This window comes from Eleutherodactylus coqui, chromosome 1, assembly GCF_035609145.1.
Source record: "Eleutherodactylus coqui strain aEleCoq1 chromosome 1, aEleCoq1.hap1, whole genome shotgun sequence".
Taxonomy (NCBI): Eukaryota; Metazoa; Chordata; class Amphibia; order Anura; family Eleutherodactylidae; genus Eleutherodactylus; species Eleutherodactylus coqui.
In genome coordinates, this window is record NC_089837.1 from 186483087 (window position 1) to 186501716 (window position 18630).

An 18630-nucleotide genomic window follows, 5' to 3' on the forward strand; every position below is an offset into this window, starting at 1 on the left:
ACGATCACTCTGCCCTCCTTCTGTCAAAATCCCCGCAATGAAAAAGAACGAGAATTTCATAGCCTAGACGTTAGGAGAGCCGTTCTAGCGTATCTGGAGGCTACCCGCTCTTTCCGTAAAAATAATAACCTCTTTATCCAATTTCAGGGGTCGGCAAAAGGAAAGACGGCATCTAAGAGCACCATCGCGAGGTGGATCAAGACTGCCATCCAAGAGGCATATAAAGCCAGGGGTCTCGATCCTCCGGGGAAAATTAGAGCCCACTCCACACGCTCCCTCTCCTCCTCTTGGGCAGAAAAAGGCCAGGCGTCTGCCGAGCAGATCTGCAAAGCAGCCACCTGGTCTAGCATACATACATTTACCCGACACTACAGGGTTAACGTCCAGTCGGACAAAGACCTGGGCTATGGACGAAAAGTCCTCCAGGCAGTAGTCCCGCCCTAGGGCCACGTATAATTTGGTATACTCCATACGTAATGGGGCCGTCGGGATAACGCTCTGGAAAGATACGGATTACTTACCGGTAGTCCCATTTCCAGGAGTCATCACGACGGCCCATAGTTCCCTCCCTTTTAGTTTAATTCATGTTTTTCAAATGTAAATATGACCGAATAAAGGTAAAATTTGGTTTAGTAAACATTGTCCACCGTAATAATTTGTAAGTCACTAAAGCATGGTGGAAAGGGGAGGTGCTTTTAAACTCTTCCTGTCCCTACCTGGGTCAGAGGGCAACTTCCATACGTAATGGGGCCGTCGTGATGACTCCTGGAAATGGGACTACCAGTAAGTAATCCGTATCTTTCTGGGGTGGCTGGGTGATAATTAGTATGGCATCTACTCCAACAGTTGCATCACTGTGCCCGCTGTTGAGACACGTCTTGAGTTTTGGTCACTGCAGTATTTTAGAACAGATTATTTATGTTCAAACAAAGCATTCCAGAGCAGCACATTTGTGCGATGTGGTTGCCAAGTCCCTTGTGTTCCTGTGCCAAGTCCCTTCTGGAGCTGGTACTTTGGGGACAATTCAGTATGTACTGTGATTAATAGCCATAAGATGAAAACCACCTAATATTTTTAATTGTCACTCTTGAGCTTCCAGAACAGCTATGACCCATCGAGGATTGGACTCCACAAGACCTCTGAAGGTGTCCTAGATGATATATGGCAACATAGCATTGAAAATGTCCTTGAGCGTTAATTTTTTTCAAAAATGCACAGAATAGGCAATTATGTTTATCAGTTTTTATTAAGTTAATTTTTTACAAAAGTGCAATACAAAATATCCATCACACAGGACCTAATAATAAGCATAAGAATCAAAAATAGAACATTTCAAACAAGCAATCAGCCGAAATATACTTGGGACTTTTATTGTTCCCAACTTATTAAATCATTAGATGGTGATCTAAGTAACGAATGCTGGAAACTGTGAAAACCGGTTAACAGGAGAAGTATTGCAGTATATCTCTTCACAGCAAAGAAGTGAGCCTCTGAGGAATGGTCTCAGAAGGCATAGTGTAGAGAAAGAGAGAAGTATAAACAACAAATGACACAAGAGAGGGGAAGGTGGAGGAACTACATCAAATAGAAAAAGAAAAAGGATGGTAATAGATAAAGGGAAAATGGGACAAGTGGAATTAGAATCGTAATGATAATAGTGCGAATAATAGTGTTAATATGGCTCCTTACTACCGGCTGGGTCCCAAAGCTCCCTTCAGAAGCCAACCAAGGGGTTTTTATGAGAGGAGGTTTTGAAACTCTAAATGGCTCCGAGAGGCATTCAAGCTGCAATGCATTGTGTTCTGATATCTTTCCATAATAGTCAGCCGGAATGTTTTTCAGGAATTTGTCTATCGGTTCGAAGTAGACATCTAGCCCCCATTAACTTCAGTGATCCTTGGCAACTATGACTTTGTTGCTGATTCAGTGGTTGGACCACTTCTGGAAACCACTAATCAATGCATTTTGGAACGCCCTACAAAACGTCTTGTTTTGAAGGCGCTCTGACCTAGTCATCTAGCAATCACAATTTGGCCCTTCTGAAAGTCGCTCAGATTCTCACTTGCCCATTTTTTTCTACTTCCAGAACTCACTGCTGACTTGCTACTTAATTCATCCCACCCTTTGCCAGGCACCAATGTAGGAATATAATTGTTCACTTCACCTGTCAGTAGCTTTAATATTATGGACAATTGGTGTATAAAGCGTGATCACAATTATTGCAGGTTGTACTTTTGTCTGGTTCTCTCATACAAGCAGTTTAATTAAATACTTCTACGTCTACTTTTCCTGTTACAATTGTTAAAACCTGTTTTACTATGCAGTATTTTTAGTGGTGAAGCTCTTTATAACTTTCTGTAGTCTAGACTTTAATTAACTTTAGTACACGTGTATATAGCTCCTCTGTTAGAACCATTTTTGCTGCCTCCTTTTGTGTCAGTATGGTAAATCCAGGGCTTGTTTTCTGTTTTAGCGTATGACTCAGTGTTGCTTTATTGCATGTTTACTCTACTTAGCATAGGACGGTGCTGTGCTAATAAAGGACGGTGAGGTGGTAATAAAGGACGGCTGAAAATATTCAGGTGTGGAAACACCTAATCATACAGTCTAAGTGCTATCCTTTTAGAATAATGCCTGAGGTTTGTGAACTTCTCCCAGGTCTGGCGAGACTGACTAGTTGCCATGCTATTCTCCAGTATTTGGAGAAGTACATTTGCTCGCATGGCTTTCATGGGGAGTTCCACAGCAACTAGACCTATAAGGAAATGGACATGAGATAGGTAAAATTGATGGCTCAGGCACATTGAGGTCTTGATGATTCTAAATGCCATTGCTAATAAAAAGAACATTATTAATGTTCATGGTTATAAAATAGAAGGAGGTGAAATAAGATGTGACTCCATGCTTCGAATATTATAGAGTTCTATAGGTACCAGAATAGGGCCCTCTATAATTTAATGCATGGCTTCAGTGGAAAAGTACCCTTAGTAAGATTAGGCATGTCTCCTAATGCCCCTTGAAATATATAAGTCTTGATAGTCTCCTTGGTGTGTTCTTGTTTATTTTATTTCTTTGAAACAGCCTCCTTATATATTCTGTGGTTCCGTAAATGTAATCTTATTACGACTTGTATGTATTGATGCCATTAAAATATGATGGAAGGGACACTTGGATTGATATTGGTAAATCAGCCAATGTTTGCTCCTGGCCAATGTATGTCATTTATATTTTGACTTCCTTGATGAGATCTAAGTTTTTATTGTATGTTTCCCAAATTGTATTCATTACAACCCCCAACAGGTCATGTTTTAAGGATTTCCTCAGTATTGCACAGGTGATGTGTCAGTGCCTCAGAGATTTTCTTTATAGGATATCCTCAAATCATGACCTGTTGGTGGGGGTTGTGAGGACTGGAGTTTGGAAAATACTGGTGTAGCACAATGTATTCCATTTGCACATGTCATGATAAAATTTTACATTATTACATTTCTGGCCCTGTAATTAAGAGGCGATGATACCAAATAGGTCAAGCTTTCAATAATTGATGGATGTCTTGTTTTCTTATTTTTAGTAAACTGTGGAAGCAGTAAAAAAGCACCATGGAGGACGGGAAACCAGTCTGGGCGCCCCACCCAACTGATGGTTTTCAGTTGGGTAAAATTGTGGATATTGGTCCAGATTCTTTAACGATTGAACCACTAAATCAGAAAGGAAAGGTATGTTTTCATTGGGTTCTAATTGTGAATACATGTCTTTAGAGATTATATTCCTCCGAGCATCCATGACTCCAGGATACTGATGATGTCTTTGCTTTGCAAGCATCTGCTATATACTATATGTGTAAAGTCCAATGATATGACCATAAAGTCTACTGTAAAATTCAAGAAAGCTGAACTAAGATGGACTATTTAGAAGCGTTTGATAGCAGAGGTGTAGGGTTTAGAGAATTTTAATTCCTTGGTGTTGTTTTAAGAATAGGTTATCTAACATCAGGTTCCTACTGTATAAGATGTTCCTTAATACACTGACATGACAAAAGTTATGAGACTGGAACGAATATCATGTAGGGCCACGCTAGCCCAGCAAAGTGCAGCAAGTCAATGTGGCATCAATTTTGCCAATGGATGGAAGATGTTGAGCCATGCTATTTGAATATCCACAGACCTCTCTGTGGTATTTGTATGTGCAAGATCTCGGGTGCGAATGAACCTCTCCACCCATCCCATATATGCTCAATTGAACTCATGTTTGGTGAACATACTGGCCGCACCATTCATAGGAACTGTCCAGATTGCTCCTGTAACCATTTCTGGACAACATTGGGTCTAATGGCACAGTGCATTGTCCTGCAAGAATATTCCATCATCGTGGAGGTACATGAAGACCATGAATGGCTGCAAATGGTCACGAAGCAGTGAAATGAAGCGTACACCAGTCAATGACCCCTTTAGGCAGACCAGTCGACGCATCCTGTGCCATGAGAGCACACCCCACTCCAGTATTGAAACACCACCTGTCTGCACAGTGCCTTGTTGACAACTGGGGTCATTGACTTCATGGGTTCTAGGAACCTTACCATCAGCCTGAAACAATTGGTATTGTGGCTCATTGGACCACACCACATTTTGCCAGTTCTCTAAGGTTCCTTTAACAACCTCATGAGTGCAGGTGAGGTGCTATGCCCATTGTCGCTGTGTTAACAGAGCCACTGTATTAGGCACCGATTCTGCACCGATCAATGGGATATGCATGTGGAGCCTCCTGTATTGATTGTAGATGTTATTTGTGCTAGAGTCGCTTGTCTGTTCTCAAAAACAATTCTAGCCAGATGCCATCAGTCACAATCATTAAGCACCCATTGGTGATTCATTATGCGTGGTAATCCTTTGCAGGCTCTAACTCATCTCCTCTTTCCCTTGCTGTTGGGGTTCCCCAGGGCTCGGCCCCTTTCTCTTCTCCTTCTACCCAGCCCCTATTGGACAAACAATCAGGAGGTTTGGATTTCAGTACCATCTCTATACTGATGACACCCAGTTATACACTCCTTCTCATGACATCATATCACCATTCCTTCAGAATTCCACTGACTGTCTGTCCCCTGCCTCTAATACTATGTCCTCTCTACCTAAAACTGAACCTCTCAAAAACTGACCTACTCATTTTTCCACCCTCTGCTAACCGACCTCATCCTGACATCTCCATCTCAGTGTGTGGCACCACCATAATTCCCAGACAGCACGTCCGCTGTCTTGGGGTTATATTCGACTCCGATCTCTCCTTTACCCCTACATCCAATCTCTTGCCGAACATGTTATCTGCACCTCAAGATCAGTGCAAGAATCCGTCCTTTTCTCATTGTGGACATGCTAAAAATGCACACTGTTGCCCTCATCCACCCTCGTCTTGATTATTGCAACTCGTTGCTGATCAGCCTTCCCTGCGCCAGACTCTACCCTCTCCAATCCATCTTAAATGGGGCAGCCAGGCTCATCTTCCTGTCCAGCAGCTATTTAGACGCCTCTGCCCTGTGGCGGTCACTGCACTGGCTGCCCGTCAAATACAGAATTCTATTCAAATTCACTACCCTCATCCACAAAGCTCTCCACAGCACCGCACCGCCCTACAATGTATCCCTCAACTCAAAACCACCACTCAGCCTGCGCCCTCCGCTCCGCTAACAAAATCAGATTTAGTGCTCCTTTAACTTGAACCTCTCATTCCCACTTCCAAAACCTCTGAAAAGCAGCACCAGTCCTCTGGAACGCGCTACCAAAAGATATCTGGGCAATCACACACTAAACTTCAGGCGTGCTCTAAAAGCGTACCTCTTCAGGAAGGCATACCAAATCTCCTAAACCAAACCCCTCTCTACTCCGCTTGATAACATGCTTCCTGTCCTATTGATTGCAATCCGTGTCAGCCACAATCAACCGCCCCCTGCAATCATACCGATTCAGCCACTATACGGCTTAATTTGACCATCACTCACACTCCACCTCGCCATACCGTGCACATCTCCACCCCTTTACCTTCTTTATCACCCCGTTATCTGTAGTCTGTAAGCTCGTTGGAGCAGGACCCTCACCCCTACTATTTTCATCAATTGATTATTACATGTAACCGTGGTTTTGTTTCTGTTCTCCCTATTTTTGTAAGCGCTGCGGAATATGTTGGCGCTATATAAATAAAGATGATTATTATTATTAATGCCTTCAATGACATTTTTCTGGTACACACGGGACACTGGATTGAGGATTGTTAATGGTCCACACAGCCTTGGAAAGAGAATGTCCCATCTGTCTGCCACATACTATCATTTTTCATTGGAACTCACTAATTCATGTTGCCTTGCCATGAGCACATTGGCCAGTGTTCAGCCCCAGTCATAAAAGAACACCTTAAAATGGAATCAGGTGTGGGCGTTCCCAAGCAGTTACCTGAGGTAACGGTACTTCATAATCCATTTGCGTAGTGCTATCCCATGACTTTTGGCGCATCGGTGTATGAACAGAACATTCTGCTGTCATTTGCTGACTAGTTAACCCTGAATGTGCTGCTGTGATTTCAATAATAACCTAATATTAGACATAATTCTTAATATATTATTTAGTGTACATAACAGAACTACAATCATTAAATGGATTGTCTGATATCAGACAAAATTGGAGCAATGGCAGGTGATGGTGAAAAGATAACCAAATAAGCATTACTTACCGGTTAAATGCAATGCTTTCTACTGCTCCCTTCCATTCCTTTGTTTTCAGGGCTGCAGCGGTGACTTTACTTTAACAGTTTGTGACCAGTGAGGTCATTGATTGGCTGCAGCAGTCACATGTTGTTGACTTTATTGTTGCAGCCCTGTAAATAAAGATTGACGTTGAGCAGTAAGAATACAACCAATAATTTACAGTGCACATTTAAAGGCTAGCTACAGCTTCACAAAGAACATTATTGTCCCACTGCTTCTAAAATAAAAAAAGGCAAATTTATAAATATTCCTAATTAAAATTTAGTTGGATTACAGCACTTATTTGTGTCTCCATAGCAACAGACTACAAACAAACCCTGTGTAGTCTGATGCTGCAGTCACACTATCTTTCATCTTTACTAGCATGCGTTCAGTAGATTAGCCGATGGATTGCAGAATGGCTGTAAGATCGGACTACAAGTTTGTAGCCTGCCATACAGTTGAGGTCGGCGTATGAACTGTAATTGTATATTGTGGGAATGTTTGTTAAGACTATTACAAAAGTTGCTTCATTATTCATTGGAACAATAAAAATGATGCACTTTTTGTACTGTTACTATTGTATGGAATTGAAGGTTGTATGGTGTAGTGATCTATCATCATGTACAATATTTACTAGGCATGCTAATAGTGTTCATTTTTTTTGTGTTTTAAGACTTTTTTGGCAGCTATAAACCAGGTTTTTCCTGCTGAAGAGGACATCTCAAAACATGTGGAAGACAACTGTATGTATCCGTTGTGTTTGACCATCTACATATATTTTTACATACTCATTTGTTTCCCACTATAATGACACTAAGGCCAATGTCCACGGGCGGATTTGATTTGTGGAATCCGCATCGGTCACCCACACGGAAGATCCGTTATTCAAAGTACCCATAGGGAAGCATTGGCACCCACAACTGAATGTAAGCATGTGGATTTGATTTGCAGACCATTTGGTGCGGAAAACAAATCGCAGCATGCTCCATTTCAGTGCGGATTCCGTGTGGACAGGCTCAATAGAAGTCAATGGGTGCGGACGATCCGCACTGCATCCGCAAATACAATTGCGGATTTTAAGGTTAAAATCAATTGGGGATGTGGGGAAAAGGCTGGGTGGTTGGGCTGCGGATGATCCACAGTGCATCCATGTACATCTGAGCGGAAAAACTATACATCCGCAATCTCCTGCAAATGGTTTCCGCAGGTCTCCTGCTGCGGAAATTCGCTAGCAGAATTCGATTCGCCCGTGGACATGAGGCCTTACGCTGTACTCTTTTGGGGATATAGTTGTATAGTACACATTGTTTTATGTGTGTTGACTGTAGGTTTAGCTTTTTGTAATTTACAGGAAACAAGCAGTTTGTTGTTCCAGCCTTAATGCAGTCAGACTTCACGTTACTCATTACTTTACATTGCTCTGAAGAAATAATTCAACAGTTCCTGGATTAGTTACCCATTAATGGGAAATGGGCCTTAGAACTCCTGGTTACTTAGCGTCATTTAGAAGGCAATTACTGTTCAAAGTCCAGTTCCATTAGTATTTTGCATGTAACCACTAGAGAAGCTATTCTCATTGATGTTCACTAAAATAACTTTGTTTGCCTTGTATTTTGTGAATACAGCTGGGCTTTAGAAAACCACCCCTTGCATTTTGTGTGCCCATATACAGTGGATATAAAAGGTCTACACACCCCTGTTAAAATGCCATGTTTTGTCATGGCAAAAAAAAATGAAAAGCTGAATCATTACAGATTTGTTTCCACCTTCAATGCGACCCATTATCTGTACAATTCCATTGAAAAACAAACTGAAATCTTTCAGGGTGGAAAAAAAACAAATAAAAAAACGAAGATAATGTGGTTGCATAAATATACACACCCTAAAATTAATATTTTGCCGATGGTTGATGTAGCTTTTGACTTTGACAGCATTCAGTCTTTTTGGGTTGGTAACTCAGCATGGCACATTTTGACTTGGCAGTTTTTGTCCAGTCTTTCGTGCTAAAGTGCTCCAAATCTGTCAGATTGTGAAGGCATCTTGTGTGTAGCGCCCTCTTCAGGTCAACCCACAGATTTTCAATGGGATTCAGGTCTGGGCTCTGGCTGGGCCATTCCAGAACTTTCATCTTCTTCTGGTGAAGGCATTTTTTTGTTGATTTGGAGGTATGCTTTGTATGGTTGTGTTTAAAGGTAAACTTGCTCTTCAGCTTTTTAGCAGAGGCCTGAAGGTTTTGTGCCAAAATGGGCTGATATTTAGAACTTCTTATAATTCCCTCCAGCTTGACTAAAGCCCCAGTTTAAGCAGCAGAAAAACATCCCCATAATGCTGCCTCCACTATGCTTCACCGTGGGTGAGGTGTTCTTTTGGTGATGCACAGTGTTTGGCTTTGTGGCCTTTCGGATTTATGGCCAAAAAGTTCAATCTTGGTCTCATCATACTTTTGGCAGACTTGATGTAGGTTTTGGCAAAACATAGCCGGGCTTGGACGTTTTTTTTTTTCTTAGAAAAGGCTTCCGTCTTGCCATCCTACCGTACATCAGACATATGAACAATACGGGAGATGGTTGTCACATGCACTACATAACCGGTACTTGCCAGAGACTCCTGCAACCTCTTTAATGTTGCTGTAGGCCTCTTGAACAACTTTTCTTCTGGTCTTTTCATCAATTTTTGAGAGCCATCCATTTCTTGGTAATGTCATCATTGTGCTCCATGGTATATGCAATGGCTTAGAAATATTTTGGCCCCTTCTCTTAACTGATACCTTTCAACAAACGGATCCCTTTGATGTGTTGTAAGCTCCTTATGGACCAAGGCTTTTGCTGAAAAACACAATTAAGGTCACTCTCATGCAGGCGGTTTTTAAAAACGCCACGTTTTTCAGCATATTAGAACATAATTTTAGACTGCATTTCACAGCATTTTTAATGCAGCCCATCATTGTAATGGGTGATGGAGGGTGATAAAAACACGCTGAACACCCAAAAATAGAACATATAGCATGTGTTTTAATGCACGTTAGGAACTCTTTTTGCTAAAACGCTCATCTGAGAAGCCCCATTGAAATGAATGGAGGCTCAGTACAGCATTTTTCAATACTGCAAAAAAAAAAAACCCGTGTGAGAGTGACCTAAGGAAATGTCAGGAAAATCCAACTAGAAGAGATGAACTTTATACGGGGTAAATCAGAATCGCTGTAAATAATGGCAGCTGTGTACTGATTACTGTTTAACGTGAGTTTAAATGTGATTGGCTAATTCTGAACACAACCACATCTCTAAATATAACAGGGTGTGAACACTTATGCAACCACATTATTTTAGTATTTTTATTTTTCCACCCTAAAAAATTTCAAGTTTGTTTTTCAGTGGAATTGTACCAATAATGGGTCACATTGAAGGTGAAAGTAAATCTGAAATTAATGATCTGCAATGGAACTGCGGTATAGATTTGAAATTAACATAATTTCAAATACGTTGATTTTTAATGTGGATTTCACCCCTTCAAATGAGCAAATAATATCTGCAGTGCAAAACTACAGTGGAAATGTAATAATAAACACCGCATGGAAACCTAGCTTAAGGGCGCCTGCACACGGGTGGAAATCCCGCGGCGGGATTTCCGCCACTGAAAGCCTGCATAGGAGTGCACTCCTATGCAGACGGCCGCGGTTTGGCCGCGCGAAATCTCGCGCGGCAAACAAACCGCGGCATGTCCTATTTTTGTGCGGGGCTCGCAGATTTTTTTCCAAACTCCTGCCTTTTCTGCAGAATCCACAGCCCATCTGGAATGACAATTGCGGATGGGCCTCGGGTTGGACAGCTTCTATTGACTTCAGTGCGGAAACTGCAGAAAAATGGAGCATGCTGTGATTTTTTCATCCACAAGCGGAAATCACAATTGATTTCTGCTTGTGGACATGAAAAATCACTTTGTCGTATCATGCTATGTATGTATGCCCGCCCCGTATTCCACAACAAAAATCCGCTTGTGTGCATGAGGCCTGAATTACAGAGAAAACATCAACTATTAGTCTCCAGCATATGTTCAGTCTTGATGTGAATAAGAAGTATGTTTATGCTAATGACATCTTATTACCATCTGAAAGCAAAACCTCACAGATACCGACTTTCACCCAAAATAAGACCTACCCTGATAATGAGCCCTCCCCGATTTTCCTGGGAGGCTTGAAATATAAACCCTCCCCCAAAAATAAGCCCTAGCTGCACTACTTGAAAAAAAACCTCACCTAGCCGCCAGTGTCCGGGTTCAGCCAGCCATTTAGAGCCGGCTCTCGATCCAACCACTCACAGCCATTCATTGATGTAATTCACTGGCTGTGACTGATTGAGCGCCGGCTCTTATTGGCTGGCTCTTGATCCAATTACAGCACTCACTTGCCAGAGGCTGGGTAATTCCAAGCCCCGTTACCAGAAAGAAGAGAATCCTCAGTCAGGCTGACATGGCAACCTGCCACAGCGTTTTGGAGCAAAATTTAATATAAGACAGTGTCTTATTTTGGGGGGAAACGCAGTAGGTGGTGTGATTCTTTTCATTTTTGGAGCCATTTATGATTTGGGCTAATCTTCAAATGTTAGTCTATGCTCACATTTGTGCCAGAGCCACTGTTGCAGATTCTGTCATTTTTGAACCTTAGCATTGCATGTAGAGCATTATGGCTTCCATCATAAATGGCTGCCACAACACAAATGTAGACATGGCCTAAGTGAGCTGGTCTGTCTTGGCCTTTAATATAAGCTACATTTAGAATGGTAATAAAGTCAGGCAATATACTTGTTGCTGCTTACAGGAACTAAAACTACGAAGTGTAAAGGAAAGAATAATTGCAAGTTTGACTCTATAACCATTTTGTTGATTGAAGCTGGGGTTTCACGCTTCGGATACTACCAGTTTCAGAATTTTTAGAAATCCACTTTTGTTCACCATTTATTTATTTAATTATTTACATTTTCATTTTACAAATAGGCCTGCATTGTAATGTCAATAGTAGTCTGAGTTGTTGAAGGCATTGTAAGGGAACTCTAGCATTAACCTATTAATTCTCTATTTTTGTTGCAGGTTCGTTGATGTATCTCAATGAAGCTACTCTCCTTCACAACATTAAAGTTAGATACAGTAAAGATAAAATATACGTAAGTCCATTTCCAGCCCATTTGTTTTTAGGTAGATGTGTCAAGAATTAGGCACAAGTAATTTTAAATGGGGATTAGCGCTACTTGAATGGTAAATACCAATGTGACTACAGTGTGGCTTTGGACCTGCTTGCCTACAACCTTCATGTGCCTCTTAACTCACTCTGCAACCCCATGGCAAACATGTCAGGGTTCACGTCTGTGACCCCTGGAAAGCAAAATATCTGCTTTGGTAAATTAGACGTCCGGTGCTAATCCGTGATTATAGTGAATGCCCTGCAAAAAGATACAGATTTTGCTACTTTAGGTATTACTTGGTCCATGTATAGAGATCATCTACTGCGAACAGCATAGTTTGGAAGAAATGAGGAGTAGCATTTCTATTACTATTCTGCATGTAATCCGAGACAACAAACTTTTCCCATCAATCTTTTAAAATCCAAATTGTCTTTTTAAAAACCTTGGTAGGCAAAAATAAAGTTGATGAAAAATGTGCTACTCTTTCTATACAGTGACTGTCCGATGTCAGACTATATAATGACTACTGTGACACTTGGTTCGGGCAGACTCCATTCTCCTCCTTGTATTTAAGCACAGCATCTAAGAGTCTCCTTTAACACCTCCTGGCTCAGATGACAGACTTAATCTTTTATACTACTATCAAGTTGCCTAATTGTGCTTAATTAATTCTGACCAAATTACAGAAGTAATCTTGCCATCTGCCAAAACAGTGACAGCTGCAATATAGGTTTGACACTGAGTCTTTCCTAAGAGAAATAATTGTAATTTACACCTGGTGACCACATTTTAACTTCTCTGCTCTTTTCATCATCTTGACGACCGGGTTCATACATTGTCTAGTGAAGTTCAGGTTTTGCGTGTTCTTTACATTTTCCTTTTTTTGTCTGGTTCTTCATATTTATTTTATACACGTTTCATGCATAGAATATCACATTTGAGATGCTGAATAGTCTAGCAAATAAGGGAGATGGAATAAATCCTCCACAGTGCCACCTACTGAAAGGCAGCATTCCTTCGAGTCAAAGTGGGACTTTTTATACAAGTCTTGCTACAATGACTGGGAATCAAAAGCAAAGCCAGACCCCATGTACATACCGCTGTTTCCGGGTTATTGCCCATCATCAGTGTACAGTAGGAGTCTGGCTTTTGCTAGTGAGAGGCCAGGGACAGGGGTCAGAAACGCTCTTTTCTCCTTAGGGAGAGCAACTATATACTATAAATAAGTGAGGAGACTCAAATGGCCACGCACGCTCCTCTGGGTAATATGCAAATAAGGGAGATGGAATAAATCCTCCACAGTGCCACCTACTGAAAGGCAGCATTCCTTCGAGTCAAAGTGGGACTTTTTATACAAGTCTTGCTACAATGACTGGGAATCAAAAGCAAAGCCAGACCCCATGTACATACAGCTGTTTCCTCCACAGTGCCACCTACTGTGGAGGATTTATTCCATCTCCCTTATTTGCATATTACCCAGAGGAGCGTGCGTGGCCATTTGAGTCTCCTCACTTATTTATAGTATATAGTTGCTCTCCCTAAGGAGAAAAGAGCGTTTCTGACCCCTGTCCCTGGCCTCTCACTAGCAAAAGCCAGACTCCTACTGTACACTGATGATGGGCAATAACCCGGAAACAGCTGTATGTACATGGGGTCTGGCTTTGCTTTTGATTCCCAGTCATTGTAGCAAGACTTGTATAAAAAGTCCCACTTTGACTCGAAGGAATGCTGCCTTTCAGTAGGTGGCACTGTGGAGGATTTATTCCATCTCCCTTATTTGCATATTACCCAGAGGAGCGTGCGTGGCCATTTGAGTCTCCTCACTTATTTATAGTATATAGTTGCTCTCCCTAAGGAGAAAAGAGCGTTTCTGACCCCTGTCCCTGGCCTCTCACTAGCAAAAGCCAGACTCCTACTGTACACTGATGATGGGCAATAACCCGGAAACAGCTGTATGTACATGGGGTCTGGCTTTGCTTTTGATTCCCAGTCATTGTAGCAAGACTTGTATAAAAAGTCCCACTTTGACTCGAAGGAATGCTGCCTTTCAGTAGGTGGCACTGTGGAGGATTTATTCCATCTCCCTTATTTGCATATTACCCAGAGGAGCGTGCGTGGCCATTTGAGTCTCCTCACTTATTTATAGTATATAGTTGCTCTCCCTAAGGAGAAAAGAGCGTTTCTGACCCCTGTCCCTGGCCTCTCACTAGCAAAAGCCAGACTCCTACTGTACACTGATGATGGGCAATAACCCGGAAACAGCTGTATGTACATGGGGTCTGGCTTTGCTTTTGATTCCCAGTCATTGTAGCAAGACTTGTATAAAAAGTCCCACTTTGACTCGAAGGAATGCTGCCTTTCAGTAGGTGGCACTGTGGAGGATTTATTCCATCTCCCTTATTTGCATATTACCCAGAGGAGCGTGCGTGGCCATTTGAGTCTCCTCACTTATTTATAGTATATAGTTGCTCTCCCTAAGGAGAAAAGAGCGTTTCTGAATAGTCTAGCTTCACATCATAGTTAATATCTGGTATTTTGAAGGATTGCGGTTTATTGGTGACCAATATAAATTTCATTAATGGGAAATTTTAGCGTTTTGCTGCGCAATGTTAGTTGTTGTGTAGTCAAGTCCATGCTTTAAAGCTTTATGCCTAAATATAAATGCAGGCTTTAGGCCCAATGTCCATGGGCAAATTTGAATAGTGGTATCCGCGCTTCAAGACGCCCATTAGAATACTTGGGTGCCCGCAGCTGAATTAAAGCATGCAGAATTGCTTTGCTGACCTTTTTGTCCCGAAAACAAAGCGCAGTCAATGGAAGACATCAAATCGCAGTCAATAGAAGAAGTCCGATGCGCGGCCCGTCCGCAATTGAATTGCGAATGGTCTGCGGATTCCATGGGAAAGCAGGAGATTTTAGAAAAATCTCTGCTGTGCATATGCGCCGGCCGGCGCTTCCGCACACATCCGCAGGGAGGACCCGGACAGGTAAGCACTGTACTCAGCTGCGGGCTCCCGCATGCGGAATCTGACCAACCTGTGGACCAAGGCCTTTGGGCTCATGTCCACGGGCAAAATAAGAATTAAAATCCGCAGCGGATTTTAACTCTTCTCCTGCCCGCGGATCCGCACCCCATAGGGATGCATTGACCACCCGCGGGGTAGATAAATACCCGCGGATGGTCAATAAAAAGGATTTTAAAAAAAATGGAGCATGAAAAAATCTGGACCATGCTCCATTTTCATGCGGGTCTCCCGCGGGGACGGCTCCCGCGGGCTTCTATTGAAGCCTATGGAAGCCGTCCGGCTCCGCGGGAGACAAAAATCGGGATTTACTCACACGCTCCGTTTCTTCTCTTCGCGCGGCGCCATCTTCTCTCCGTCGCGGCCGGATCTTTTTTCTTCGGGACGGCGCATGCGCAGGGCACGTCAACGACGTCATCATGCGCATCCGCCGAGCCGAAGAAAAAAGATCCGGCCGCGACGCACAGAAGATGACGCCGCAGCGAAGAGAAGAAACGGAGCGGATGGGAGGTGAGTTTATTCTTATTTATTCTTATTTTCAGCGCTCATGTCTGCGGGGCAGGAGGGACCCGCTGCAGATTCTCCATGATTTTCCCCGTGGACATGAGGCCTTATTGTCACATGAAAGTTTCTTTGTGCTGCTATAAAACATAGATATTAAGGAAAATGTATCTGCTCTTATTTCTTTTGTAGACCTATGTGGCCAACATTTTGATTGCAGTAAATCCATATTTTGATATCCTAAAACTTTATTCCTCGGAATGCATTAAAATGTACCATGGTAGATCTTTAGGAACCTTGCCACCACATGTATACGCGATAGGTATGTATAACTGCTCCCTAATTGACTCGTGTGCATTTTTGTTTGTGTTTTATGTTTATATAAAATATTCTGTATTGATTAACCCTTTGCAATCCCATTTTGGATTCAGGGTTTCCTAGAGGGGTTTTCTCTTTCGGCCATTATACAATGGCACCATCTTCTGGCTAGAGCCAGTACTGCGGTATGGGACATGCTGGAGAGGCCCCAGACAACAGAGCGGCCAGTAATATACAGTATGATTACCCTGCCGGACGTCTTCCGACATTGGAGCTGTACAGACTTCAATCAGAATGTCTTCAGACGTCAGACAATGGTTTGGAAAGGGTTAACTTTGAACGTGCCTTTGACTGGTATGATATTTTTAGGGTCTCTTCGCACGACTCACATTCTGCCTTTAAAAACCACTATGAATTTTGTAACGTATTTTGCAGTGAATTTACATGTGAATTTAGCCCTGTTAATGAGCAAAAGCCAGGTGCGTTATGTCCAGCGGAGATCCGCATTAAGAAGTGATGTGTTACTACTAAACATGGATCCGTGCAGAATCATGCCTCACATGGATTTTGCCAATTTCCCACCATGGGATTTAGAGGCAGAATTTGAGTGGAAAAAGTCTGATTCTGCCGTGGGAACATACCTTCAAGCTCAATTTGGATGGCTGTTTTTTCTGGTAAAATGACCCATTATAATCAGATAGTTCTGTCAGAAGCTGACGGGTTTCCATGATTTTGACAAATGTGGAGAGTAGTTTTATTTTTTCTTCTTCTGTTCCTTAACATACCCTTAATTGTCATACATTGAAAAAAAAGTTTAATATATGAACTAATAACATTACTTATTTTAATGTGTTGATTATGCCTTACCTGAGTATTTGAACTTGCGGCATGTAAATAAGGTAGAATGGTCCGGCGGGCGGGCTGGATAGTCTCTGCTAGCTGTATATATAGCTAAAAAAACCTTCCCCGCTACCCTACTCTGACTGCCTGCATATTTCCACCGTTCCTGAGGGTTTTTCTGTGCCTTTACACACGCAAAAGATGATGTAGAAGGGCCCATTGATTTGCTGCATAAAAAGCACCTTCACTGCATATTTGCGCTGGCCCATTCACTTCAATGACTTATTTCAATGGGATGTGCTGTATTTCACATGGCTGATCATCACATGAAAAAATATGCAAATGTGAACAAATGGGCTCTATTCACTGCATATTACACGCATAAAAATTATGCAAATACACTCATGTAAATGAGCCCTAAGGGAACTTATTAACTATAAGCACCATGAATTAAGTTATGGTGCTTATAGTTTAGGTGACATGAAGTCCGGGGGAGCCTCTTTTCATACTCACCCGGACCCACTGGCGTAACTATAAGGGATGCAGGAATGCGATTGCACCCGGGCCCAGGAGCCTTAGGGGGGCCATAAGGCCTCTCTTTTCCATATAGGGAGCCCTGTACTATGAATAAAGCATTATATAGTCGGTGGCCCTGTTACAGGTTTTGCATTGGGGCCCAGAAGCTTTGGGTTATGCACTTTTGAACCTGGGCCCATGAGCCTTTAGCTACGCCCATGCCCAGACCCCTTTTCCTGCAGTGTCCCCCAGCTAAGTTAGTGTGCACACTGCAAGTGTAACTATTTTCACAAGGCTATGGATGGGCACTCCCATACAGATGAATGGTAGTGTGCCTTTATAACCTTCTGAAAAGAGTAACGCTTGCTGTGCACATGTTGACTCTACTAGGGATATAGCAGGAGCAGGGGAATGGGTGAGTGTGAGATGCCGCTCCCTGGACTTCACATCACCTAAACTAGTAAGCACTGTAGTTCTAGTTAACAATGCTTATAGTTAATGACTGGTTGCCTTTTAAAGGTTATGTGTCACACAGTACTTTTTAAACCACAATGTTTTTGGTGGAAGGATTTTTGTATTTGAGGGGGTAGTTAATTTTTTTTTCTTTTAAGCGAAGGACAGAAGTGGATTCAAAAGAAATAGGAAATACTGGTTTTCCCTAAAAATAAGCCCTAGCACGATTTTTCTAGATTTTTGAGGATGCTCTAAACATAACCCCTACTCCAAAATAAGCCCTAATTACAGTTAATTAAAAAAGTCAACTTAAATAGTGTCCAGGCAGCCTTACATATAAAAAAGTAAAATCAATTGGCAATAGAATGTAGTAAGACAGATAGACCCTTCACCAAAAAAAAAAAAGCAGAGGCACCCCCCCACACCCCCCGCCAAAAAAAAAAAAAAAAAAAGAATCACACTTAAAAGACCCTACGAGACCCAAAACAATAAGGATTGGCAAGTCCCTGGGTCAACCTACAACCATTATTGTAGTTTGTTGTTAATGGAAAAATTAGACATCCCCTGAAAATAAGCCCTTGCACAACTTTTGAAACAAAAATTAATATAAGACTCTGCCTTATTTTGAGGGAAATGGGGTATAAGGGAAGGATTTATACTTCTTGCTGGATCTACATTTTGATTTGGCTCAAAAACTGCATGAAAAACTGTAACTACTTTCCAAGAATACCTGTGTGCCAAACCACTGTAACAGGGATTATGAAACTTAAAAAAAAACCTGTTATCTGGTCATTATTTCCTAATGAAGATCTACAAAGGAAAGTATGTAGACTCTATTTTAAATATGAAAACTAAAAAAATTACTAAGGGTAGAAAAAATCACCTTTTAGAATGCAGCACTCCAAAAGGTAAAAAAAGGTTTATATGGGAGGTCTCCTTTGGATAACTCCAGATCAATATGGCCTATTTGGGCATTTAGAGGTCATTAAAGGGGATACAGCTAAAGAAAGAGCTAAAATTGCAATCCTATTGTAGCATTTTTGAGTCCCTCTTTTCAGAAGCGTACTTAAAGTAA

General features: G+C 41.9%; 1 protein-coding gene across 6 annotated transcripts in view; it reads left to right on the forward strand.

Moving 5' to 3' along the window:
• MYO6 (myosin VI) overlaps positions 1-18630 on the forward strand; it is a 262780-nt gene that overhangs the window by 61177 nt on the left and 182973 nt on the right. For all 6 annotated transcript variants that reach the window (XM_066604748.1, XM_066604765.1, XM_066604773.1 and 3 more), the window contains exons 2-5: positions 3572-3716; positions 7404-7473; positions 11813-11886; positions 15621-15750. In XM_066604748.1, coding sequence (XP_066460845.1) covers positions 3600-3716; positions 7404-7473; positions 11813-11886; positions 15621-15750 — 391 coding nt within the window. In that variant the 5' untranslated portion in view covers positions 3572-3599. The remainder of the gene's footprint in view (positions 1-3571; positions 3717-7403; positions 7474-11812; positions 11887-15620; positions 15751-18630) is intronic.